This window comes from Epinephelus moara, chromosome 18 (genome assembly GCF_006386435.1).
Source record: "Epinephelus moara isolate mb chromosome 18, YSFRI_EMoa_1.0, whole genome shotgun sequence".
In the NCBI taxonomy this organism is placed as follows: domain Eukaryota; kingdom Metazoa; phylum Chordata; class Actinopteri; order Perciformes; family Serranidae; genus Epinephelus; species Epinephelus moara.
In genome coordinates, this window is record NC_065523.1 from 17,675,777 (window position 1) to 17,703,108 (window position 27,332).

At 41.0% G+C, this 27,332-nt stretch overlaps 1 protein-coding gene across 5 annotated transcripts in view; it reads right to left on the reverse strand.

Moving 5' to 3' along the window:
* The window catches only part of gpatch8 (G patch domain containing 8), a 32,699-nt gene extending 6,927 nt beyond the window's left edge, over nt 1-25,772 (reverse strand). The window contains exons 1-6 of one of the 5 annotated variants that reach the window (XM_050069866.1): nt 25,658-25,689; nt 20,540-20,617; nt 19,608-19,643; nt 15,761-15,779; nt 12,015-12,087; nt 2,306-2,373 (exon numbers count right to left, since the gene is read on the reverse strand). In XM_050069866.1, coding sequence (XP_049925823.1) covers nt 2,306-2,373; nt 12,015-12,021 — 75 coding nt within the window. In that variant the 5' untranslated portion in view covers nt 12,022-12,087; nt 15,761-15,779; nt 19,608-19,643; nt 20,540-20,617; nt 25,658-25,689. The other 4 variants (XM_050069869.1, XM_050069867.1, XM_050069865.1 and 1 more) reach the window with 4 other exon arrangements.
* Between the last annotated feature and the right edge of the window lie 1,560 nt (nt 25,773-27,332).

Consider the following 27,332-nt stretch of genomic DNA (forward strand, 5'->3'; position numbering starts at 1 on the left):
CGGTCAGCTTGTGTTGCTCGTGATTTCTGATACATGTTATTTATGGTAACAGAAGCCTGAACTTAAACTAATATCACATTTATTAGTCCCTTTTTGCCGGTGGCCGAATCAAAACAAGTCCTTCATATAGGTAACTGAATTAATGCAAAACTAGGGGGTGCCATCATGAAACCCAAAAATACATATATAAAATATCAATTTCTCTCTTCTAGTATTATCAAAGGAGAACACATGACAAGAAAGTTACAGAGCAGATATGCATACTCTAGGAGACAAAAAAATTCTATTGGACTTTAATAGTAAAGACAAGATGGACTGTGGGAACACGTCAACAAAGAAGCATAGGTCTTCTTAAGGTTCATAGATGATATTCAGCCGAAATTGTGAAGGTCAAATGTATTTTAAATTCCAAGTTACATTCCGCAGGAAGCAGAGTAGAAGCACCTGCAGCATTACTGAGGCAGCTAGTGTTGCTGTATCATAGCGTATATTCTTTTTTAAGGCCTGTCCATGTCAAAGGTGTTTGATGGATGCACACAATCCCTGTCATGTTGGAGCAGTAACCACAAAGACACAGGACCATGTCATATGTCACTGTGTGCTGTAGCACTGACACGTCAGTGCTAAAGGCACCTAACCCAAACCATGAATCTTTCTCCAATGACCGATTTGTATTTGGTACCTATTCATTCATTCAGGTGAGTGCTCTCTTGGCATCCACCACTCTCACATTTGTCTGTCAGGCTGCCAGTCAGCGAATCGTGATTGATAACTTCAGAGAATGTTTCTTGCTGCTCAACAGTCCAATGCTGCCGAGCTCTACACGACTCCAGCTGAAACTTGGCGCTGTGCATGGTGCTCAGGGCTGTACAGTACAGTGCAACGTATGCATAGCACGTACTCTGCAAGAATCAATCAGTGCAGTGAAAAAAATTACCATAGTTTCACCTGTGCTATACAGATTTATGTAGCGTGTTTGTTTGAGGTGAAGGTTTGTTTGCTTGTTTGTGGGTGAGGTGAATCCATAGCCAAGTGCTACTCTACTTGGTAGTTGTAGTCTATGATGTGATGGTGAGACAGCGCGAATGTGGGTGACAGATGTGTTAATAAAAATGTAGCGCTGTGACTATATAAACATTTCATACATAACATGTACAACACAGACAAAGTCTCTCTCTCTCTCTCTCTCTCTCTCTCTCTCTCTATATATATATATATAAATAAAACATTTAAAACAGTTTCTGCATTTTTCAGTGCTATATGCATTTAAAGGTTATGAAAAAATAATTTGAATAGTCTCAAACTGCAATAGACTTATATAATACGCTTATACTTGTGCTACAATTTTGTGGTCTGTGCTACAAAACTTTCAACCTCTGTAACACCAGTGCTATGTGCAAAAAACATTGATGTACAGCCCTGCTCTGTGGCTCATGTTTGGGTCTTTTACCATGGAATTGGATTCGAAGCAGCCTATGATCCTTCCAGAGACTGTTAAGAAGTCAGCACTGAGTCACCACATGTTCTTTATTTTATTATACCTCTCAGCAATGGTTGCAGTGAAATAAGGTTAAAGCTCAAAAGCAATGTTGTCCAATATCAAAACAAGCTCAGAGCAGACTGGACCATATTTGTTGTTTTTCTATCTGAAGACAGTTTTGTGCGAGATCACTGCAGCCACAATGACAAATCAGGCTGCAATGCAATCCCTATGGGTAACTGTGCACCATCAATTTAAGTCCATTAAAAGTACTTGTTTTTGCCACTGGCAAGCTCAGACTGTTATTATAGGTGTCTGGCAACATCATGGAAAAACCTAAAAGAGTAATGAAATGTTTTACCTTAGCTTTAATTGATGTTGTATTCAGTCATGACACTGAACATCTTTTCGATAACACTAAGTGACACTTACTGCACTCCAACCCCACATACTCTTACCGGCACTGTTCTATCCACTTCGCACTAACGTTTCCACCATTGTTATTCCTACAGCATGTCACTCTCATGAGATTTCAGAGTGAGACTTCTCCTTGAGAGAGACTTGGTCAAAATAACAAACATATCATTTCTCTGGAGGGTCTTTTCTGTAATGTTGTCAGACACTTTACATGACAGTCTGAGCCTGCGGCAGTCTCTCTCAATTCTCACTTAGACACAGAAACATGGGAAAACAGGGTCCAGGTTGAAATATACCAGTTTCCCTTTAAGCTGCTGGACACTGACAGTTTGTTGGACCATTTAAAACCCGCCCGGTGCCTCTACTATGTCCTTATTAGTGATGGAAATAAAATAAACAGCGTCTTACCTCCATCTCCATCCGTCCCATTCCCATGACATCATATTTGAGGATGATGGGCACAGGGTCGGTGCGTCCTGAGGGAAAAGAGACAGAGAGAGAACAAGGTGAGTTTCTGAGACTGAGACGGAGGGCCAGCTCGGAGACAGCCTGCTTTTAGAGCATAGGGTGCTGGGGTTAGAAAATTTTGCCTTGAAGTGCAAAGAGACCAGAAAGCTACAGTGAACCAAACACCAGCCATTCTCACAGCTTACTGCAGCCACCAAGTATAGATCAATTTATCTCACTTCACTTACATTTGACCTGACTGCTGATTATCATTTTTGAATGAGTCAATTATTGAAATTATTGTACTGAATGAAGTCAAGGGCAACAGGGTTGTTCAGCAATATGTTTTACTGGAGACAAAGTTCACTGGAAACAGGACTGCCAACTTTAAGCCAGTCTGTTTTCATATCTCTTCAATGTAGTCGTGCAACCCACCACCCCTCCTCCACCCGTTCATTGCTGCAGTCCTGTTAAACCAGAATGCCAAGTTTATCAAGGACACTACAGCTTGAGGGACTGTGTGTGTGGTGCGTCAGTGTGTGTGTGAAGGGAGTTGCAACAGGCCTGCGCAGCTGCTGCCACTGCGACATCCTCCATGAGGGGGAACAAAGCCTCCCAATATTATCTAAGGCCTATTGCATCATCTCTTTCTGAACTGTCTGCAGGCTGGCTGACCCTTGCAAGCCCCTTCCACTGTCCCGAGGTCAAAATCTGTTCCCTTGTCCCAGGCCCCCTTCCTCATCATGACAAGAGCTGAGAGACTATTTTTCCTGTCTACTTAAGCTACGTTACGTAAGCTGTGAAAAGAGCTAGATCGGAAGGAAATTAACTGTAGAAAAATAAACAAACCAAAGACAACCAAAAAAACAGAATGAAACATTAAAGATATAAAATATATAAAAAAATCAAAACTACTTTGGAGATTGACACAGAATTGCTTAATCCACTCATAATCAGCCAAACAAAGCAGAGAGAAAGACAGAGTAAAATTAAAAAAGGACACAAGCACTGAACTACAGCAGAGTGACGTCACAGGCCAGGTATCGCCATGGTGACAGTGCAAGGGATGGGGATACTTACCTGGCAAAACATGGGTATGGGCAGGGGGGAGAAGGAAGGGGGAGGACAGACAGACAGATAGACAGGGGAGTCTCAAAACAAAAGGCATAAAAGAATTTGGACTAGTTCTGCTGCTCCTGTTGCCAGCCAGATACAATAATCGATCTTACTGATAGTGATTATCAATTCAGTTTGGTTTCAGTTTTTTTTCCTCCCACACATTCAAGTTAGTTATTTTGTAATGAATCAATATTTATGTATACCATTGGGCATATGGAATAACTACAAGCACTGGGTTTGCAAATGTACAGTTTTAATGCTGTGATACCTGCGCCAAGTAGGGCCAGTGGTTTAATACCATGCGTTTTCCAATGCCCTGCTTAAATAATACTTTGAGCCAAAAGAGCCCAGATACAACATGTAAAAAGCACCAAATACTGACGCATTTAGAGGTTTTTAGCTTTCCTTAAGCGGAGCACACACTGTACAATCTGAGCCTGTTTCTGATTTATTTGAGCCGCACGACTCATTTTGGAGTTGGACCAAATTTGAACCTCATCGGGCATCGTTTGCTGTGCAGTGTAGAATGGGGAGCGAGGATCAATCATAGCCCATTCAACTGCTCCCCAATGTTATTACAGTGTTTTAATTTTCGGTATATTTTTTTTATTTCATTTTACATTTTTGTTTACAAGTCTACAAACTTTTTTGTTTTTATGTTAGTTTTGTAGGTACACAATGTCCTTTCAGTTAGTTTTGTTTCTATTTTAATTTCAGTTAACTAAAATGATTTTTAACACCTGGTTTCATTTTTAGTTTAGTATTAGTTGACTAAAATAACCCTGTTGCTATGGACCAGCCGTCAGACGCTTGGATAATTTCTGACATGTCAGAAAATTTGGTCGGCTGTCATCAGGCTCACGCACAATTGAAGTAAGGCCACAAGTCGACACCCTAGTATTGACCCTAGGTTAGTGACTTTCTTACCTCACTGAGTCTGCACAAAGTCGCAAACAAGAGCATCAAAAATTCCCATGGGAACACAACACATCATGCCGACGGAAAACATGAAGGTTAAGTTGGTCCAGCTGTGGCAACAGCACACATGCCTCCTATCACAACTGATATAAATGAGAGAAATGTTTGCAATAATATATTACTGTGAGACGTACTGGTGTTACATTAAAAAACTTCACAAGCAAAGAAACTTCTACCTGTCTCACAGTTTTTAAACTAATCTTTATTGGCAACTGTCAATAGCCTGAACGGTCAGTAGGGGCCATCTGGTTGTTTTATTTGGTATTCTACCTGAACAGTTTGAGTGCTCAAGCCGTGGCTTGACAATCAAATCGTACAGCTTGAGCACATAAATTGTGAGCTTTGGCTTTACATCACAGACGATTTATTAGTACAGTAGGAGTGGAAGTTAAACAATAACATTTTTAAAACAAGCTCAAATCATATAGTGTGGGCCCAGCTTAAAGTATGAATCTATTTTTTTAAATGGAGGGACCTCCTGGCACATTCTTACCTTCCTGGGCAGAAGGAAGGTAAGACCATTATTTGATGTTGCTATTTGTGTCATTACTGCACTTTCCTCACATAATTTAGTCATCACAGCCCAATGACATATTAATTCTGAAATCATAGATGCATGGGCACTGTAACATGTAATGGCCTGCCTGGACTCTCAGTCCCACTGCAGTGTCAGCTGGGTGTGCTTTTAGCTGGAAACCTAACTCTGATTGCATAATCATGGAGACCTTATTCCACTGAGGAAGTGAGAGGAGAGGACTGATTGTGTGATATCTAGATCACAAGACTATCTGCTGATGTGTGTTCACGCTCTTTGCCCAACAGCAGTAGAGAAGTGAAACCAAAAAAAAAGGGGGGGGGATTGGTCTGTTTGTCAGCCACTGCAGTGGTCTGTCTGGATGGAGTCACAAGCCAGACCCAGAATTAAAGATTAATGAACAATTACAGTCATCCCAAGCTATCACCAATCTTTAAACACAGTGACAATACTTCCACATTACCCATTCCAGTGGAAAAGAAAGGGACCAGACAAAAACATGTGCATCTAAATCACAGGGTGTGAATCACAAGGTTTAAAAAAAAACTGAAAACAAACAAAATGACAATGTTCTAAGAGTAATACATATGCATGATAATATACAAGCAGCAGAATGAGGACTAATACAGAGAGAATTGAAAGCCTATGTAGCATTGGTGCTCTGATGAGAGGAAAACGAAAAAAATGGGAGAAATTAAACCAAAATAAAAAATAAAAACAATTCAATTGGGGGATAAAATAACATTTACCACTAAGTTTACCATCAGCACAACATGGGCAGGATCAAATCGCTGTAAAAAAGAAACACCAATTGGTTAAGCAGGAAGATTGAGGCACATAGAGAAGGGAGGGTGGGGTTGGGAGTGTGGTTGTGGGGTTTAGGGGGGTTTATTACCAGAGGGGCTTCAGTGTGTCACCCCTCTCCCCACCCCCCTCATCCCTTCACTCAGGGCTAGGTGCTTACAGGGATTTCCTCTCACCACTCTCTCCCAACCACTCGTCCCAGTCCCCAGGCCCCTAGCCTGGCGCCATCTTGCTCTCTCAACCAGAATATGCCCCTAAGGTACCAAACTACCACCCCTTACAAAATACACCCCAGTAAAAACCTTCACTTTTTACCTTCACCAAGCAGAAAAATAGAAACCCCTTCCGATAAGTGCTTTTGGAGGAGCTGTACTGGGTGAGGGAATGATTAAAAACCAGCTGGGTTTGATGGCGTATTAACTCCGACAGGTAAAGGAAAAAAGGAAGCATATCTTCTAGCAAAAGTCATGAATCAAAACATCTATTTTTGGAAATCACTTAGCCATTTTTTAACATGTGGTCAAATATCTAGGCAGAGATGATAGATGCCTCTAGGGACGACCACCATTTTCCCCCTTTAAGCTTTTTGCCTCGCAGACGCTTGTCAGCCCAGTTAGCAAATCTCCCTGAGATTCTTTCATTTCCTCGCCAGCCTACAGCCAGCAAAAGCTTGTTTTGGGATGTGCTTGACCCCGGAACAACACATGACACACAAAAAATGTACCTGAGGAAAGAGCCAGCTAGGCTTTGAGCAGTGCTTAGAGTTGGGTCTGCAATGCTATGTAGTAGCAGTCTTACCACTTAAAAATGAACTGTGCATCTGTCTGAAGTGTTACTTTTCATTCTATCATGTAAAAGGAGTACTTCCATGTTTTACCTCCAACACTGCTTAAAGCCCCAGGTGAGTGTGACGGTTTGAGGCAGGCAAGAGTGCACCTCTGGGACAAACATGCTGTGCAGGAGGGGCAAAGAAACAGGGGGAGGACGGGAGCGTGTAACCATGGGGACAGAGACATTCGGGGTGTAGAAGTGTGGTGAGATTTTCCCTGTAAGTTGACTCTATGGCCCGGTCAGTAACAGACACACACACACACACACACACACACACACACATCTCAGTCCCACATAATGACCACACACATACACACAAGTTTCACAGGTTTGGAGGTAGAAACAGGCAAACAAGCAGAGGGGGGAAAACTTGTCTACTCTGCAAGCCATTCAAAGTCTGAGCCGTGGTTACAGCCAATCAGATACCCGACAGCAGCAACGGAAACTCAAAGAGGTAAAAAAAAATAAATAAATAAATCTAACATACGTGGAGATGATGATTCTAAAGGATGTGATGGAATCATGGCTTCCTAAATCTACCTTGATTTAAAATGGATTTTTTGTTCTTTGTTCAAATCGAAGCACTTTTACTCTTTGTGCAGATTGAAATAAAGGTTTAGTGATTATGAAGCAAAGAGGAGGAAGCTGACAGAGGCCATTAGCCTACGGTACACTGTAAAAGGGGTGTTACATTGAGGTCAACTGCCGAGTGGGAGAAAGAAAACACACCCACACACACACATACTGACATACAGAGGGGGTCCAACAAACCTTACCTAAAAAGGGGCAAAAAGGACAAAAGAAGAATAAGAACAAAGTCAATACAGTGAAAAACTTAAAAAAGGGGACACAATGCTTGCACTTCAAAATTCAAAAACCTTCTCTTCTTGCAAGGAGGACAGGAAAGGAGAGGAAGATTATAATGATTATCCAGCAAACTTCGATGTGATGCAAGGGTGCAGTTGTGTTTGTGAGCCTAAGTGTATTAGCAAATTTGAACAGAGATAGTGGGCTCTGACAGTGGGCCATCAATTCCTACACAACAACTGGACACTGCCGCAGTCTCATCTGCCCACAAAGCAGGATGCTTACATAACCACACATCAGTGGTGCCAGCGGCAAAAACAAGAGCACAGTCAGCCCCTGCAACTTGTTCTCTCCTCCACACAAAGCGCACATCCTTCTCACATCAAATAGATTGCTATTCAGCTGTTCCAAGGCCAGATGGAAAGAAACAACGACGCACACCAAACGCTAGGCTCAGAAATTACTGCTGTGTTGATGCTCTCCATATACTTGTCAGCCTGCCCAGAATGAAGCAGCTTCCTGATCTACTCTGGTCCCCGGCCACCGTCAGGCCGAGAATACCTATGAGAGGACACAGGGAACCAACGCCATATATGTACATAAACATGAGGTGCTAGGACAGCCACGACACAGCTCAGCCCAGTCATCAGGTCTGTGCGTCTCTGGAGGCTACCCAATAAACAATAAACATTTAATGTCTAAATGTCAGACCATGATATATCAAGGCTCTTCAATCAGACAACGCTGAGTACAGATATAAATAGTGAGTGATTTACAGCAAGATATTGCCTATAGGACTATATCCACACTGAGGTAAATAGATCTGATGACACCGTTTATATGTGAATATAGTGTTGTCAAGATACTGAAATTGCTAACTTTCAAACAATACCTAGAGAAATACTTGATACCATTTTTGATACCATGATACCAACTAACATAGAGGGCATACAAATATGTATCTTTACTAAAAGATAAATATAACAAAGGCATAGCAATGACAACTTTTCTTCTCTTGGTTAATAGCCAAAAACAGCAGAATGACTGTAGTAAACATTAACAAAAAGAGAGAGTGAGAAAACACAGCTGGTATCAATGTACTGATAGTGTGGAAAATGAGTATTGAAAAAGTTTCAAATATTCAGAACCGATATGTATCTTTAAATCATTATTTTTAACAACAACGTGAAGTTGTTCAATATTTCCAGCTGATCAGCTGTCAAAAAATGCCGAAAATGCCTGCTATCTTGTTTTGCAGAAACATTTCTGATGAACGATAGCGTAGTGCTAACCTCACTGACAAACACACTGCATTTGACGACTTCATAATAACTTGTGTATCGCCAGTTAAACACTTTTAGTGTGAAGCTGCAGCATTAAGAAATGTTCGGTTTGCATTAGCCGTAAAGTAATACAGCGCTCTGAAGATATTGAGTGTGTCATCACAAATTTATTTTAAAATGTCTGAGTGTAATTGCTAACACCAGTACTGTTATAAGTTAATTAACCGCTGGGAAAATTTCCTCACAGTGGCAGCCCTACAGCAGAGAAAGGAATATATTTCTTCCTCGTCCTTCTCTTTTGGTCAACAAACAAACTTAACCACCATAGCCATCATCTGATGAAGTGAGGACATGTCTCAGCAGGGTAAACCTCTGTTTTGTCAACATCTGAATGAGCACTAGTGTATGTTTTAATATAGTGAAGTCAGGAGTTCTTACACAGTTTTCTGTGACCACTACACAGACAGCTGAAAATCTCATTACCTGAACCACAAACACGAGGAAGGCATGGACTTATCAATAATCTAACTATGCTGCCTACGAATCAAATTAAGAAGCACAAGTCTGAACTTGTATTCGGATTTATGTTGTGAATTTCAGCGACTCACTCACTTAACTAGCTCTGCATAGGCCCCTATATGTTCATGTGTAAGACCGTTACTTGTCTTTAGTTATGGCATGCCCTAAAGACGTTATGTTTCTCATTAACATTCTGATACTGCGCACGTTACTGCTGGGTTTACAGGGAGAGCAATGCACTTCAGCAAGAGTTGAAATTGAGCAACATTAAGTGGATGGAAATGGCTGCATGAGAGTTATAGAAATGAAGGGAGGTTAAAATGGTTTGGACTGAGGGGACAGAAAAGAACACAGTGGAGGAGGTAGACAAAACTAAATGCCAGAAATGATGTGGAAAAACAAGCTCCATTCTTAGCAAACTGCGCGGACTCATTGGCCTGCCAGTGATGACATCACTCACGGACAATGCTATACATCATCCTTTTTGGAGAAAGTGCAGGGAAGGGTGAGGCTATGAAGAGGGAGTTAATATCGTAAGAACGATAGAGAGAATAAAGACATTGATGGGGAGAGGAAAGAGGGTGAAGAGACAGGAAGAGGCTCAGTGGAAACATGCCAGGTCTCTGCACCACTGCCTCTGAGCCAGTGAGCCTATGAGCACAGCAGGGTTGAGCTAATGAGGTGCTGACGTTAGCCAAGACCTACCCACACACTCAGCTCTGTTCAGCCTGCTTCCTCTTACAGCAAGTCAATATCAGCTGGGCCGTCCAATTACAGATGTCTCCAAAAGTAAACATCTTTACTGCAGCTTTCTAGTTTAAAGCTTTCTGCATCTGACAGAGTTCATTTAATGTGCAGAGCTTACAGAGTATTTTTGTGGAACCGCTTTCACTACACTCGAATGAGAAAATCCTCGATCTTAAAATAAAAGAGAAAGCCTCTAGTGCACACATAATTTTAATAAATTAGAGTAGATGTTATACAGATTATAGAGACCTGGACAGATATCGCAAGTACAGCAAAACCTTAAAAGGGACCTATTATGCCTTTACTTTTCATCTGTCACAAGTTTAATGTTACTGTGTCGGACATTCATATTAAACACGGTCAGAGTCACATATTTAAAAGTAATCCCTGTGAGAAAAAAACCTCAGGCTTTGGACAGTTGTGAATACTGTGTTCCAAACATTTTTTCCTACTTTGGCTACAAGCTGACGTGAGCTCGTGACAGATTGGTGGTCTTCTGCTTCAGGCACGCTACTGCAAGTGTCTACTTAACATACACCGCTACATGTAGCCACATGCTAACATCAGGAACACCTGTAATCTTGATAGTCTATGTTGTTAATTTCTCCCTGATAACAGATCATATTCCTGCTGCAACATATCCAGCTGTGCAGATTTTGGTTTAGAAGTTTTTGTTGGAGATCTTCAATAGCAGAAAATGCTACTACACACAATATTTCCTCTGCTGCAAGTACAATGCTACATATAGCTACATGCCAACTTAAAACATGTGATGTTGGTTACTAGTGTTGTAATTTGTTCTATATATTCCTGCTGGAACATGTCCTATGGCATTTAGAAGCTTTAATTGGTGAAAGTGCCACTATACTCAGTTACAGTCACTCACACAGCTGAAATGACAGTGCAGAGATGCCAAGATGCAGAGGACCTGGATACACTGACCAATCAGAGAGATGGGGGCTTAATGACACAGGTGCTAAAACGGAGCATTTTAGATGTAGGGTGAATATAGGTGTTCCAGCACAGACACTTCGAAGAAAATAGTGGGGTTTTTTTTAACATTTAAAGCCTGTAATTATGTCAAGTAGAAACCCAAAATACAAGTATGAACCTGAAAATAAGCATAATAGATCCCCTTTAAGACAAAACCCAAACAGACTCCAATCTGACTATCCAGTGTACCTTGTTTCTGGATTGGGTCCGATGTCAAAGCCACAGGGGCCTGGTCTGTAATTGCAAATACAACTGGCCCAGAAAAGGCCCAAGAAAAGTCTTGTACTTTGCCTGTTGATGATTCAAGTACTTTGCATTCCTGCAAAGAGACAGTTGGATAAGGTTCGGGCAAACATGTTTTCTGGCTTGTGTTTCCAGAGTCAACTGAATGCTCTTCAATATCACTTCTGCATCACTGCCCCAATAGTGACGACCAATGTCTCAGAAGAGAAACATAATTTAGCTCCTGTAACCAAGATATTAACCCAGCACTATAAGCTGATCAGAGGGTGTTTGAATTTAACCAGGGGTTCAGTTATGTACTGGCACATCAGCCATCAGTAAGTCCATTATATGCTTCTTTCCAAAGCTGGTTGGCTATAACAACTGGATATGAAAAAAACTGCATCCAATTAAACTGTGATTTTGAGGGGGGGGAAGTCTGCTTTAATTTAAATTGCTGTAAACTAAATGCATAACTGAAAGACAAATAAACACTTCCATCTCCCAACTCCCAGGGTCCCTGACCTCAGTCTTAATCCTTTACAAAGCCATGGGAACATTCTCCTCCCTCTTCAAGTTCGAGGGAACAGCAGCATGAGAGCGACAAGAACAACTGGAATGACGTTTGTTTAAATAGAGATCCATTTTACCCAGCAACAGACACAAAGGGTGAGATCAGAAAAAAGAATGTGAAGAGAAAAGAAAATTTGTTGATACAAAAAAACAAAAAACAAAAACCTGGAAATGTGAGAGAAAGAAAAGGACAAGAGAGTGGTGGCTCTGAACCACCAGCATACTTTGAACATAGGTGTACAAAAGAGTGAGTCCTTACCCTGCATGGTTTTGCCAAGACCTTGCCCCAACTTCCAGCCATGTTTCTGAAGCAGCCGGTGTCCGATGTTATCCTAGCAGAGAGAACAGAGGAGAAAAAAACCAAAAATATTCCAATAATAAGAGGAGCTTTTCCCCGTTGGGTACTGATCAAAACAAACAAAACAAAATAAAACACTCAAATCACGCTATCATCATCAGCACAACCACCACCACCATCACCATCATCATAATCGTCATCCACATCACCTACAGCGTGTAATATCAGTGTCTTCCAGCACAAGGAGTGGTAAGGGCAGTTGGGGGTGGGGTGGGGAGATAGAGGGTGGGAGACTGAGAGGAAGGGTAGGTTTTCCACTATGATGAATACATGAGGCTATGTGTAGCCTGTAAACTACAGGATACCCTCCTACCATAGGTGTGCAGTTTTTTAAGGCAAAGCAATTGGGTATGAGCATTTCTATTTTTTTTTTTTTTTTTGATGATAAAGATAACACATCAAGTCACATCCACTAACTGAAAAGTTGAAGAGGAGTGGGAGGAAGGAGGGGGCAATATATGTATCACACACGCATACATATATGAACCACTACAGAGCAAGATCTTAGTACACAAAGAAAAGTGACACAGAACAGGTATGGAAATCTTGCATCAACAAAACGAAGACCAGAAACTCCAAGCTTGCTGTGATTCCGTAACCATGACAAGGGGGAGCACCATGAAACGTATGCAGCTGTCACAAAAAAATACAGCAGGAGGAAGAGACAGAAGTGGAGCTAGTGGGCCTTGGATTACCATTACAAGGCCCAGGGTGGACAGAATATGCACGTGTGAGGGGATATGTGGGTGTGCAGGTGAAGAGAGGGAGACATTGTGTTCATGTTGCCCCATTCGATACACTAGAAACAGCTGTTGTGCATGTTTTTGGACACCTCCAGCCTCTCGTCTGTTATCAGTGGTCTGTTCTGAAGCCATGTACACACTTTCGGTTTTAAATCATTATTAGACACAAATTTGTGATGTCAGCGTGTCTCTGATTTGATCAGTCTCATAGATATCATTAGTATTCATAAACTATAAAACATATTTTAGAATAGATGCCCTGTATAAACTGCTAGTTAATTTTTAGCTAGAGTAAGATAAAATAACTGCAGTCGCGCTATCCACTTTAAAGTGGATAAAGTTTTTTGCTTTTAATACTAATGATTGCTATGATATAGGGCTGGGTATTGTTACTTAATACCTTTTCGGTTTCAACCAAAATAACCAAGTAGCTAGAATTGAACATCTCCAGTCAAACGATAACTGCATTTGATCATTTTTTTTGTGTCTGATTCTAGACCTTCCCCACTCCCCGCTGGTCCAGCAAACTTTTTGTTGCTGCCATCTCCACAGCCGCACTCCTGCTGGCAAACAGTCAATTCAACGTCTACCTGGTTAATTAGCACGAGCTAACACAACAGCCTACACTGTGCCTTTTAATGCTCCCAACAAACTCATCTCAAAACCAGAACTGCACCGGCTCGACTCTGCTGTTAAAACTGTTATTTAACGTTAGGTAACCTTAGCTCTGTGAGGCTAACGGTAAGTCCTGTGTGTATATGACAGAGTTGCCGGTTCAGCGTGCCAAGATGCCATCAAAATGTTCAAAATAATGTCTATACTGCAAGCCACTCCATTCACATTATGGGTATCAGAATGATTGACTCGATTGGTATCACTTTAAGGATACTGATATTAGTACCGGTATCCTAATTTGTTAAACAATACCTAGCCGTACTATGACCAAAAGTATACAAGCAGTATAAATGTGGACAAGGCCAGGTGACTGATAATGAATAAAAGAGGCAAGTGAGGAGTGCAAGAACATACACAGCAGGAATTCCTAGCACTCTCTGGGGTCAAATGTGCATGTCTGAGACTGTTATATCACTAGTATGGGTCAGCAAGAAAACAAAAACATTAAGTGAAATGCAAGACCGTCCCACCACTACACACTACAGTACATCCTCAAGCACAAATAAACAGGAAACAATGAGATTTCTTTTAATAAGCAGTGTTTTTCTGTTGTGATTATAACTATTCCAGGCTTGTCTAACATTCACCAGAGTGCTGCATTCTACCAAAAAATAAAAAACATACAAACCAAACAAAAAAGGATATTTATAATCACAAAGAGATTGACATCAACTTTCACAAACAGAAAGTGAAGGGGTTGGAACAAAACAGCATGCAGCTTTTTGTTAAAGAGATTTAACAAAAAGGATCGTCGGTGTTAGTAGCGCACTGTGAATGGTACACATACAGTGGGGTGGGGCGGGTTGTGGGTGGAGGGTGGGTTAACAAAACTCCAACTGTGTTAGTCTCGGGTGGATCAGGCACAGAGAGGAAGGTGATGGCTCAACAGGGCTCTATTAGTTCTCTTTGATAAAAGAGGAGGTCGGGACAGGGTGGGGGGGGCAGAACAGAGCAGGCTGAGCCATGGTGGAGGTGAGTTTCTGGGGTGGTGGAGGTGAGCTGGGCTTGAATGGGTTAGTGCATGTGAAGGGGTTGGTAGTCACACACACAGCACACACTGCATCTCCGCCCCGACAAAGTCTCATTTGGGGTACATTTGGTGTTTTGTTAATCACTGTACGTATCTCAGAGCAAACTGTTGCCTTCCTTTACCCTATTTGACATTTCTGGATGAAAAAAAAAGTGTGTCAGTTTTAAAAACTGGGAAATGCCACCATCTTGATGACTAGAATAAAGATAACCAAAACATGTGGCCCATGTTTGCCTCCCAGGAGAGAGGCTAAACTGTTTCACTTCCTGTTTTTGTTGGGGTTTGGTATTTTTTTCCCTCCGTTCATTTCATGGATGTATTTGCTGTGCTTACTCTGTGTGACAGTCAGATCCCTTCCGCTGTGGAAAGAGATAAGAAAGGAATCTGTGCTGGGCCTGAACTGGGGACAGCCTGCCTTTATCAACCTATAACAGGAACATTAAAGGCTGCATTAACATGCTATCACTGTGTATAAGATGCCCCTGCCTGGCAGCTCCTAGACATGTCACAAGATGCACAGAATAAGAGGCTGTATGGCTGATAGAGTGTGTCGTCTCGTCCCTGATGGACATCTTGTCCCCTGACTTCATTGTGTAGGAAAACACTGCAGAATTTGCTGCAGTGAACGCCTCCCCTCCCATCGACATTGGGTATGCTTCTGTCCTTTACTGCAGTATTATGGTGCAACACTCTGCACATGATCGTTTATATTGATTTGGGGGATTAGCTGATCTATGAAGCTTGGGGTGAGGAGGAAAATAAAATGCACCCTAAACTAGCTGCCTGAGAAATACTCTACCTTATCCTCTACGCAAGCTTATTTATTTTTCATCACTAAAGGCAGAGGTCTGACCAAGGGCTGTACAATGAAACAGTCTGAAAGCTTAGGGAACATAAGCCTTACCTTAAATTAAACGTGTTTTCTCTCACAAAGCTTCCACTTTTTATCTCAGTGAGATTAAAAAAAATATTAAAAACAAGAAGGGCAAGTTGGGTGAGGCACCAGTCCACAACTGCTGACACTGATAAAGAGATTAGGTCAAAATGGGCTCAGCAAAGGTTAGAGGGCGGAGATGAGGTGCAGACTGCGTGTTGAACAGCAGATGAGTGCACCAAAAGAATAGACAGACAGACGGATGAAAGCAACGACGGCGAGTCCAACAGCAGTGCAAGTGGAGTGAAGGCATTTCCATACGAACCTGGCTTTAAAATACTGGGCTGTCAAAAAAACAGTCACACGTGACACAACGTAAGAAACCGGCCAAACGCTTTCAACTGCAATTCTGCTAGCTTCTCTAAGTTCTTTAAAATGCAAAAATCTCTCTGCTTTTAAACAAACATAATACTGTATACAAACAGAAAAGGTAGGCATGTCAATAAATCCACCAACTGACTGTTAATACAGGAGAAAGAAAAATAGAAAATGTTATCCAAACAAAAGAGATCTACAAGAGGGGGTGTTTTTTAAGTGTGCATTGTGCCGTCATCGGCACAGTGCATGGCAAAAGATGTGGGTAAGGGAAGTGATATGCAGGGGACCCCACCGAGAGACCTCAGTGTGTTTAGGAATCTTATTGTTATTTAGCCATTTGTGTAAAGTATGGGTGTGTTTGTGTGTCCCTGTCTGGGTAAAAGAAATTGCTCTGGTTGAGATTGCATGCATATTGATCAACATGAGTGAGTAGACCTAAATTAACCCAAACCACACGGTTTATGTACAATTCTTTGGATGACTGCTCTCAACAACAGCTCTGAGATTTTGCATGTTCTGAAAAGAAAACTGAGACAGACCCTTTAGAGATCTGTCTTGCAAAAAAAAACGGGCTGCTGCAGTTACTCATCCTTTTTCATGTCCCTAAGGAATGACTTTTGGCAAGTGCTGGTGGAGGACAGGGCCTGCTGTCTGCTGCTTCTCATAAACTTGCTCAGCTCCCTTGTGTTTGGTGCTCTGTACATTCCTGGCTAGTCTCAGCTGCCGCAGGTGTGACTAAATGGAAACAAATGTCTCAGTGCATCAAGAGCCAAACAACTATAACAGAAGGCTCCTATTTCCTAGTGAATGGAGGTGAAGTGTGGATGTGTCAGATTTAATGTGAGGGGATTAAAGATTTCATTGACTAAGTGATGAGGAAAATGACAGAGAAGCAGAGTCCAATTAATACCAATGTTTAATAATTTAAAAACACATACTTACCTACCATAATTCTGAGGGCCCAACTCATCAACGTGTAGTTAAAAAAACTGAAGGCCAAAGTTTAAAAAGGTCTCTGACATCTCTACACAGAGACTGTAACACTCACATTCCCATTGAGTTTGAAGTAAACCGTTTTGGTTATTTTCTGGTTTGGTTATTGTTTTTCTCCACTCATACTCCATTGCTGACTTTAAAAAGAACATTTGGAGGGCCTCAGCAATGACCTTGAACCCATCACCCCCACTGCTCACTGGATTAAGACTGGTGCTAAATGGAGAGCTTGCAATGTTGTAAAAAATGTGGGTGAGGATTTTCACCTTTTCCTTGTGTTCTTCTTTCCACCAAATAGCTAAACAGTCAACAGTGACGAAAGGCTGTGTCAATAATGTCTTGCTATAATTCAAAAGGCTACACACTTCATAATTCAGTAACACGAATCCCTAAAATGTCTGCTTTCTGTTTTGTTCAACTTAAAGCAATCAAAGTCCTGATGGACCTCAGACACTGTATAGCAAATAACTACTAGTGACTACATCTTGGATATAGAAAAGTACACATTAAACCTTTTACCAAGACAAATCTTCTTGTGGCCTGTATACATGTGTTTCTTAGATTTCTGGCATGTATGTGTGGTTTCTGTGGCTCTGAGGCTGCCCGCTGCATATCGCTCTTGGACTGGGTCAGGAAGGGGAGGAGGGAGGGAGGGACTGGAAGGGGCAGAGGACGTGGGAGGAATGAGTTTGGGAGAAAAACTGTAGTAGTGATTAGGACAGAGTGTTGAGATAAAATAGTACTGAATGCTACCAAGTTAACACATGCAATGCAAAAACAATGTTAGAGAGAAAGAGCAAAAGACCAAAGGGGAAAGACAGAAAGAGAAAAAAGATCCCAATAAAGTACCACAGACCTCTAGCTGCCTAAAGATCACACACAATAAGTGGCAGGGGAGGGGCTCCAAGAGGCTGGGCTGAAGCATTCACTAACAGATCCCAGATGTAACACTTGTGGACAACTGCCAGAAGTTTGCACTGCTGAGGCAGCCTATGTACCTAACAACATGGTGACATACTGTATATCAGTCTGTGTGTATTTACGTTTCTTTTTAATACATTTACGTGCACTGTATATCACATCTATTTTGAGGCTAAGCAGGTGAAGATAAATTTCACCTCGTCTGCCGTCAGGCATTTGGCTGGTATGTTGGTACATTTCAAATAGGAACTGTGTCATTTATATTATTAAATTCACCTAATGTAACAACAGGTGTCACCAAATCCTCCCAAATTTTCTTCAGGATTACATTTTTTAATTGGTGGCAGACTTTCATGGTTACTTAACAATGAGATCTGCCACCCTCTTCTTTGGGCATGCACTTTCCAAAGAGAATATGTAAGTATTACTACTGGTGACAAAGTCACAATTGATGGCACCTCTGATGTGGCTTTGTTTCCACTGATGTGCGAGGAGCTGTGTGATGCTGCAGCTCGGCCCTCAGCGCCCCTCCACAAATAATAGCGCAGGAGCAAAAGAGCCACTCAAGCCAGCCAGGTGAGCAGGCCACCTCTCCCCCTCTCTTTTCTCCTCCTTCACTACCCACACACAGCGGGATACTTGTGTGCCTGTGAGAAAGTACATCATACATAAAACTCAACTAGGATATAAAACTATCGTTTTTGGCTCACTAGATTCTAGCTATGGAAAACACACGTTCAGGCTACAAATATGATCATACGATGTGAGAATTAAGACAAACTTATGTAAAAGGTGCTTTTTCCTTTAAAGAAAAACATTTATTTTGCCATGGTCAGCAAGACTGACTACATTTTCTCCTACTGCTGTTTAAAAGGTCAACAAACACAGGCCTGGTAACATTCATTTGTAGCCTACTGCTCTTTTTATTGACCTAAAAATGGCTCTACGTTTTTTTCAGTGCTTTGAATGTTTAATCTCACCAAATCTATGTTCTTGATATATTGATAAGTTCTTAGTTTTTCTTAGCAAACTATTCTTTCAGCTGTTATATCGTTTTGATATTAAGAATTTACTTGCATTTATTCATGATTCCAATATTTAATTAACTTATGTTGCAAAAGAGTAATGTCAATGTTTAACAATGGCTCTTATTGAGGGGAAACATGCTATGTTTTAGCTATGACCAACAGCCCTAAAGCTCGCTCTGTTGGTTGGTTCCACAAAAATTACCCCACCCATTGGCAGCCACAGTTTTTGCCCTAGGAGGATAAAATTTGGCACAGAGGTCCCAGCTGATGCAAATTCACACTTTTTATTCTATGAGCTTTTGAATTGTAATTAATTATTGATTACATTATCATGATGAGTGATAAAGGAAACTGTCACAAATTTAGTTATACATCAATGTTCAAAGCATCTGTTTCCAAAAAACATCAACTACATTATTTTGATCTATACCTGGTTGCTGAGTCTTTCTGATTGGCTAACAAAGCACAGCTATAATGTTGAGGAGAGGTTACCTGACACTGTAGGTAAGAGGAGTTTGGGCCTGCTCACCACAGTGCTTCAGAGACAGAAGAGGGGGATGGAGAGAGTGGGAAAGACAGAAAGAAGAGAGCTGCCTGCGCTATTATCTTTGTGCCTCTTCAGCGAAAAATGCAGTCCCAGTTGCACAAGCACCATGCCAGCACAGAATGACAGAGGGTACTGTACACCGAATCACTGTGTAGTAGGGAGGGAGCGAGAGAGAAATAGAGGTAGAGAGAGAGAATAGATGTAGAGTGTGACAGGAGTGAAACAGAGAGAGAAAAAGACAGTCAGAGAAGCGTTACAAGGACCCTAAAGATAGGAGTAAGAAAGCAGAGCGTGCAAATACAAACCGGGTCATTGCTGCTTAGCTAATAGGGGCCAATTCGCTGCAGGAGAGAAATGTCGAACACCCCAAGTTGTGTACAATAAGATAACTGTCCTATAGACACAAACACTAACACATAAATTCTAAAGCTACATAGACACACACTCACTCAAAAACAAATGTAGCCATTCACACCATCTTATGTGCGCTTTCTTGTTTACTAAATGGAGTGGAATAAGCACTGCCTACTTTATGTTAACAGAAAGACTTGAGCCACAGCAAAATAATTCAATACATAAATATAAACCTAAATCAGGCTGTTTTAAAATCCAAATCTGCCCTGCAACATGTGTTTGTTCTTGTTCAAGAGGGTTTTATTTATAAACGCCCCTCTGAATACATTTCAAATCAGTGAATCAGTGTGGTTGAATAGGTAATCACCCTTACAAATGTAAAAAACTACAGGACTCTGTACAGCAACCTCCCTCAAAGCAGCTATATCCTGAATAAAATCTTTATAATGGATGAACAGCTATAACATTTTAAAAACAGCCATTATTGACAGTGCTTTAGCCACTCCATGCTTTCAGTGTCATCTCGTCTCATTGTGCTAAGATGACTAACAATGACTAATGGGAGACTGATACGAAAAAATCAAATGTTTATCTGTAAGCTGTACATAAATACAGGAAGATCTATCATATACATAATCATTTTAAATGTCACAGGAAATGGAGTAGGCAGAGGACATGGGAAGTGGCAGGGACTTAAAGGGTATTAATGGACATGAGACAAGTGATTCTACAGGTTAGGTGGCAAGTGTGTTCAAGAAAACACTGGATGCATCTACACGGACAGAATGAATGGAGTAAAAAGGTGTGGTTCTTATTCCTCCCTGGACCAATCATCCATTCTCACAGCTGGTCCAATGGTACGGGATGATGGATGCAGCCTTACCGATTCGATGGGCTTGTCCAGGGAGGCCTGCTCCAGCTCCAACTGGCCCTCTTCATACTGGTCAAAGTGATTCCCACCCTGAGTGACACACATTTAAAAGCTTATTTTAAAACATATAATTCTCTCAGTTTATTGATAGCAGAGCTGAAAGGATTAAGTTGAACTATTTTGATGAGCGATCAATCAGTTTAGTTAATTTTCAAGCAAAATAAACAATATCTTTGGGTACTTTGAGTATTAATTGGACAAAACAAGCAATGTGAAGATATCTTGAAAATCATACATGTATATTTTCACACATTTCTGACATTTTATTGCTGAACAAAAGATTAATTGATTGAAAAAATAATCATGATAAGCCTACAAAAATAATCATTAGGTGCAGCCCTGATTGGTAGCAATCACAAAAAGACTTCGTAAAACAAACCATCACTGAACACCAGTTTATACCATCAAGATCAGCTTTTTTTAAGCTCAAGACACTGACTGAGTTTATTTGCAGCTCTGTATTTACAAAACAATGAGTAAGCACTGCGCCAGGAGGCGTAACTACTGCCTGTCATTTGTTCTGAATGATAGTCATTCACAATGAATAATAGTCAATCACAAAAATCTGGAGCGGTTATATTACCCACAGCTCAAGATACCGTATCCATCAAGGGCCAAACTTAAGCAGGGCTGGGTTGATTAAGCACGAACTGTGTACAGGTGAGGAAAAATATTTTTTTGTCGGCTAGTACATCAGTGAAGTATATATGTGCATTCTATCATGCCATGTCTTGGCCAAAATTGTCACAACATAAGCATTAATGATAGCATTTAAAATGAAAGCAAAACACATTACATAAACAACAAACTGTTTACTGTATACAAAGAAATATTGATGAATAATATACACTGTGTGAAAAAAATATGAGAGAAACATGATTATCAAGAGCAGCAGAGATGCTAACCGCTATGCACCAGAGGAAAAAATATGAAATATGTGACTGCTAGTCCCTTTGATGCCCATTGTAATGAGGGGATAACGGGCATCAAAGGGATTAGCTGTCACATATTTATATTTAGTTATTTCAATTTGAAGGTTCTGTATAAGACATTCAGAGCATCAGTAAAGCAGCAAACCACTATTAGGCATGTGAAAATATAGTGGAGTAATGGCGTCCTGAGCAAAGGATGAAGTCACGCTATGTGTGTGTAGTAATCTGAGATTTTCTGCTTGTTGTGGTTAGTTGGTCCAGCTGCGCTTGCATGTGTGTACAGTGCATATTTGTATCCCAATGGCTAGCTAATCGCTCCCACTTTGCACTGTGCTTGCACGGCGATTACCTCTAGTACTGGGACAGCGCTGCTGCGGAGCGTAACAGCCACCCTTCCCCACCTTCCCCTCGGTAAACACCATTATCTCTGTCAGCTCTGTTGCCGTTGTTTATGGAGTTAGCATCATTAGCCTCTAGCCACTGACTCAGCCATCTTCATGCTGAGAGCTGTGTCCAGACAACCGGATTCTGCTTAGAGCCCCTTTAAAGAACCTTCAATTTGAGGTTTATATCATGACATACCCTTCAGTGAGCAAATGCGATAGTTTATTCAAAGCTGTGATTGAAAACACACTTGACAGAGTTGATTTCTGTCTCTTTGTTTTCTGGTAATTGTATTCCAGGCGTGACAGCAATGAAGGATGACTTCATCCTCAGCTATTTGTTATCTGAATCTGAAACATAGCTCTACTTATACAAATTAAGCATTTATGTTTTATGCCTATTCCCTGAGTGTAACAGAGAATGAGTAATGGGCTTGCTACCCCAACCAAAAGGAGTGTGTTTATAAAGCAGTTTCTGCTCAGAGACAGATGGCTTCCTCTCTTTAGCAGCAGAGGAGAGACGAAGGTCATGTTTGCAAGTCTGTTTTCTCCTGACCTTCACACAAACAGAAAACAGAATTAATCCACTGTATTATATTATTTACTAGATTTTTGCAGCTACTAGCAACAGGACAAGTGTGGACAACTAAATCTGATGTCACTACACACAAAACATCCCATACTGAGGATTTTTCCCCCCATTTCATGTCTATTTGAGATGTAACACGCACAGCAGGATATTTACTTTGAATCATCGAGGACTTGCTTTACTGCAAAATGTTCTACAGTCTACAGAACTCTGCAGCACATTACTGTAAAAAGACAATGCTATAATGGGCGGGTGAATGCAAGAGGCTTTACCCTCCACATTCTCTAGGGGAATCTGGTTTTGCAGAGATAAGCAACTACTCAAATCAGCCCACCATAACGAGGTGATTTGATGCCACACTGGCAGTCATTAATTCAGATGAAACAGGACCCCTCATCAGCATGAGTGAAGCAGGGGATTATGAGAAGGGGAAATGCAGAGGAAGAGCAAAGGATTTATTTATGAACAAATCGATGGCTCCGTGCTCCTGTCTCTCCTCCTCCCGACTTTCTGCTCAGACCACTTAATGTGTTATCAGCATGACCCCCACCAGCCACAATGACTTCTTATTTTCACTGCCGCTTCCTCATCACCCTGACTCTGGTGCACAAACACCACAGCAATGCTGCATAGTAATGATCTTCGCTCTGTCCTCTGATGTACAAGAGTAAATTTCCATTTGTTCTACAACAGGGAAATGGATGCTCCATACCACTTCACATTACGAAATGAGAAAGCTACAGTCGCCCAGCTCTGTGGATGCTCATAAATTGCCTAGTGTGTTTCTGCAATTCAAGATTAGCTGCATGCTAAAGCTCCAACAACAACAATGTAAATCAATAGAGCGAGCACAGTTGTTGGACTGGTTGTGCTGTAGATATTAGGTAGACCATCTGTGGGTGTTTCCTGCGCCGTGTTGCTTGGCAGCAGGCTTCAGTCCATGGAGTCAAGGAGGGAAACTTTCTGAATACTGAGCATATGAATGCCTCCACAGCAGATCTCACACACAGAGCTCCACTGTGCTGAGCTGGAGCTGCCCTCAACAGACTCATTCAGACCACACAGCAATTCACCTCTCACTGACAGAAAGGCAGAATACTGAGTTCCCACTGGACAGCAACACAGTGGGTTTAAAGGAAAAAAACCCAAGCAATTTCACAAGTAATTCCGCATGCTTAAACTTGTAATGGGTTTCATGACATGTCTGGTGATTTTGCCCTTCACACCACATCATGCTCCAGCAATGCTATGACCAACTGCTTTCAAAACAAACAGCTACAGCGACTGTAGCAAAGTTTCAGACAACTCTCTGTGATACCAAAAGACTCCCCAAAAGCCCTCAAACCAAGCCATGAGCATCGCTGAGTCCTCGTTCAAAAACACTTGCTGTATTTTTAATGGGAGCCTAAATGATGGAACAAAATGCTGTCAGAAATGTATGGCAGAGGGGCTTGGTTGGCGTTAAAAAGATTCATCTGTGAACTTCCTCCGACCCTGAACATCACTGTTGATTCAGCAACTCTACCCTTCCTTCACAAATCACCGGAAAAAGCTCACAATGCCACAACAATAGAAAAAAAGCATTAATGCTCTTACGATGGGCGCCAATTTTGGTCATCAAATATGTTAACTATCTAGTAATCATCTCTCATAGTATTGCCAATGTTTATATAATACCATGACACCTCAACTTTTCTAATTGGACAATATGATGTGTGAAAAGAATAGTTCTTGGAAAAAATGTTTTGAAATTGTTAGTCTGGGGCTTATTTTATTTGATAAAACCACACCAAATTACTGCGAAATGCCATACTAATAAAAAGGTAAGGATTGTGACACATTATGCTGCTTGTGAGACAGCATAACAAGCAGAATGACACCTGCATGCATGGTTACTTGTACTTATACTGCAAGTTGATAGATTAGCCAATTCAATTTGTCAAATAAAAAAAAATCTGTTCAAGGTCTTTAAAATATGTATGGATACAAAGTATGAATGGAGCTGGGTAAAGGAGGGAGGGAACAGAATTGTTATAGTGAAATAAAAAACAATGTAAAAACCTAAGCGGGATTTAGCTTATTTTATTTAATCAGTGATATGTTTGTTTTTTACTGGGTGTGGTCTTAGATCACAGATAGGCAGGTGAAAAACAAGCAGCTCGTACATGGGTTGTGAAATTCAGCAACACAGCTCTAGCACTGCTGTTGTATATAAGTGCCCTGAAATTTTGTCATGTCACTAAAATAATGTACTAACTGTGCAGTACAGAGGGATTTATTTGCACAATACATGGATAACTTCACCCAGCTGAAGCACAATAACACCCCCTTGTTACCATCTCAGTGTGTTCAGCCTACTTTGTTCCCAGCGAAGAGTAACATTCATCTCACATTATAGAAACAAACAAAATCAAGGTGTGCTACATCAGTCTAGCAACGTTAACAGTTACAACAAAAACAGCATTGGGATGGTGTTATTTTTACAAACGGAAAAACACACACGTTATAAACCGCTTGACAGTTTTGATAATTACCAAATGAGTGGCCAAGGACATGCTGTTAATATAAAACCCATGTGGTAATTTACGTTATGTCCCACACTCTAAGGAAGCGAGATGCCAATTGTAATTGCATGTAATGTCGCTGAATTAGTGGATTAACATGTAGCTGGCTGTAACTAGCTTAATTCCAACGTGCTAACTAGCTGCGGTGGTTGTATTCTGGTTGTCAAAATGATACAGCCATTTCTTGCTACATGCTAGCTAGCTATCCATCGTTAGCATATGTCGATAAATAACCAGACTACCCAAGGTCACTAACAAGCTAGTTGGACTTCAATATCTATTTTATTGTTGTGTGGTTAGGAGAGTCGCGTAGTATGCATTTAGTTACAGCTCATAGCCCATGACAAGAGCCAAATATAGCACGCAGCCCAACACTGAGACGTGAGGGAAGTTAAATTCAAAAGAGCCGCAGTGCACTAGCATTATTCACTAGCGCTAGCTCAGCTAGCTTGCAGTGCTAGCAAGCGACATCTAGACTAAAATGCACGACGCAGTTCGTAATAATTCAAAGCCACCCGCGGCGTTTTATTACCTATCTATGTGCTTAAACATCCAGACACGGTAAAATAAACGCAAACCGTCAGCCGTTTAACATGCATTACCTGGAAATCACGCTCTTCGTTGAACCTAGAAAATCTGTCGGCCATTTTCTGAACAGAGCAGCAGCTTCTCTATCGCTCCGTCTGCTGCGTCCAACAGAGGCGCGCTGTGCTGATGATGATGTGCCGTGAACAAACGGTCCTGTGAATTGACCTTTCACTAACAGTTTCCACCAAGATGTTACAATGGTACCTCTGGGGATAAATTGAAGCTATATGGGACTATTATCATTGCCCACATTCTTTTCTATACTTTATATTATGACACCTACTTGCGCATTAATTCGACAATATTTTGCTCATTGCATCTTTTACCCGTGCAGGACTGCCTTCTTATGGCATAACCAATTTCTGGATATTTTTCTGCTTTATTGCCCAGTTTAATACAGTATTTTGATGAGGTCATTAGAATGGCTACATTACTTTTCTTATATATATATATATATATATATATATATATATATATATATATATATAAGCACCAATACTCACTCTGATTAATAGAGAATATTTGTATGACAGCATATTTCTGTTGCTTACACAGCAGTGGTGTAGTGGAGGGTATATGCATGGTTAGGGTTAGGAGGAACAGGAACAGGTAGGTATATGTGGTATACCTGGGGTCTGCAACCTTTGCCATTAAAAGAGCCATTTTTGACCAAAACTAATTTGAAAAAATCTGTGTGGAGCCGCAAAACATGTTTGAGCCTTATAATCAAGGTAAATAGCCTATTAAGTCTAAATTAGCGTATACTTATGGTCTAAATAAGCATTTGTTGATATGTTTGACCACAAGGTGGACACTGTGCAGGGCACTATAAATAATTATCTGGTACTTAAATTTTGCAGAGCTGGCAGTGAGAGCAAACAAATCTGTCCACGCACTACTACATTCTCTATTTTATTCAGTTTACTTTTTTGGATTTGGCATCCATAGCTAACCAGCCACTGCTATCGAGGTTCAGCAACATTTGGATTCATAGAATGAATTTCCATAGAATTCTTTTCGCAAAGGCTCAAGGAGCCACTGGACAGGGGCTAAAGAGCCATATGTGGCTCCGGAGCCACAGGTTGCCTACCCCTGTGGTATACCCACCTCTTTTTCTGGGTGTTTGCAGTATACCCACCTATAAGCCAAAAAGCAATTGGAATATATAGGAGTATAGCCACTTACTCTGTGGTAACCTACCCATCTCCCTAGCAGTACACCCACCTCATCTACCACCACTACACCGGCGGTTCACAGGTCTTGGTCTGCTGACAGAGCTGATTTTTTTACAGTGAATATGCAGATACCACTGGATTGCACACTGGGCAAAGCAGGCAACTGCTCAGAGCCCCAGGGGCACCAAAAGTACTTATTTCACTCAGTTGTTTTTGGTCAGTTTGATTAATTGAAGATTTGTTTAGAAATTTGCACCAGTAAAGCACAGCATCAGAAACTGAAGCATTATTAGGTAATTTTTTGGAAGGGAAATGTTTCAAAATCTAATTTTAATACCTGTATTATTTAAGTCTATATAGTTTAAGTGTATGACAGACCAGTGGTGGGACCAAGTCATTGTTTTGCAAATCACAAGTCTCAAATCTTTGTCCCAAGTCCTAAAGTTTGAGTTTCGAGTCCTAAACAAATTATAATGCTCTTCACCGAATGTAATGCCATTTTAACAACAGAGTA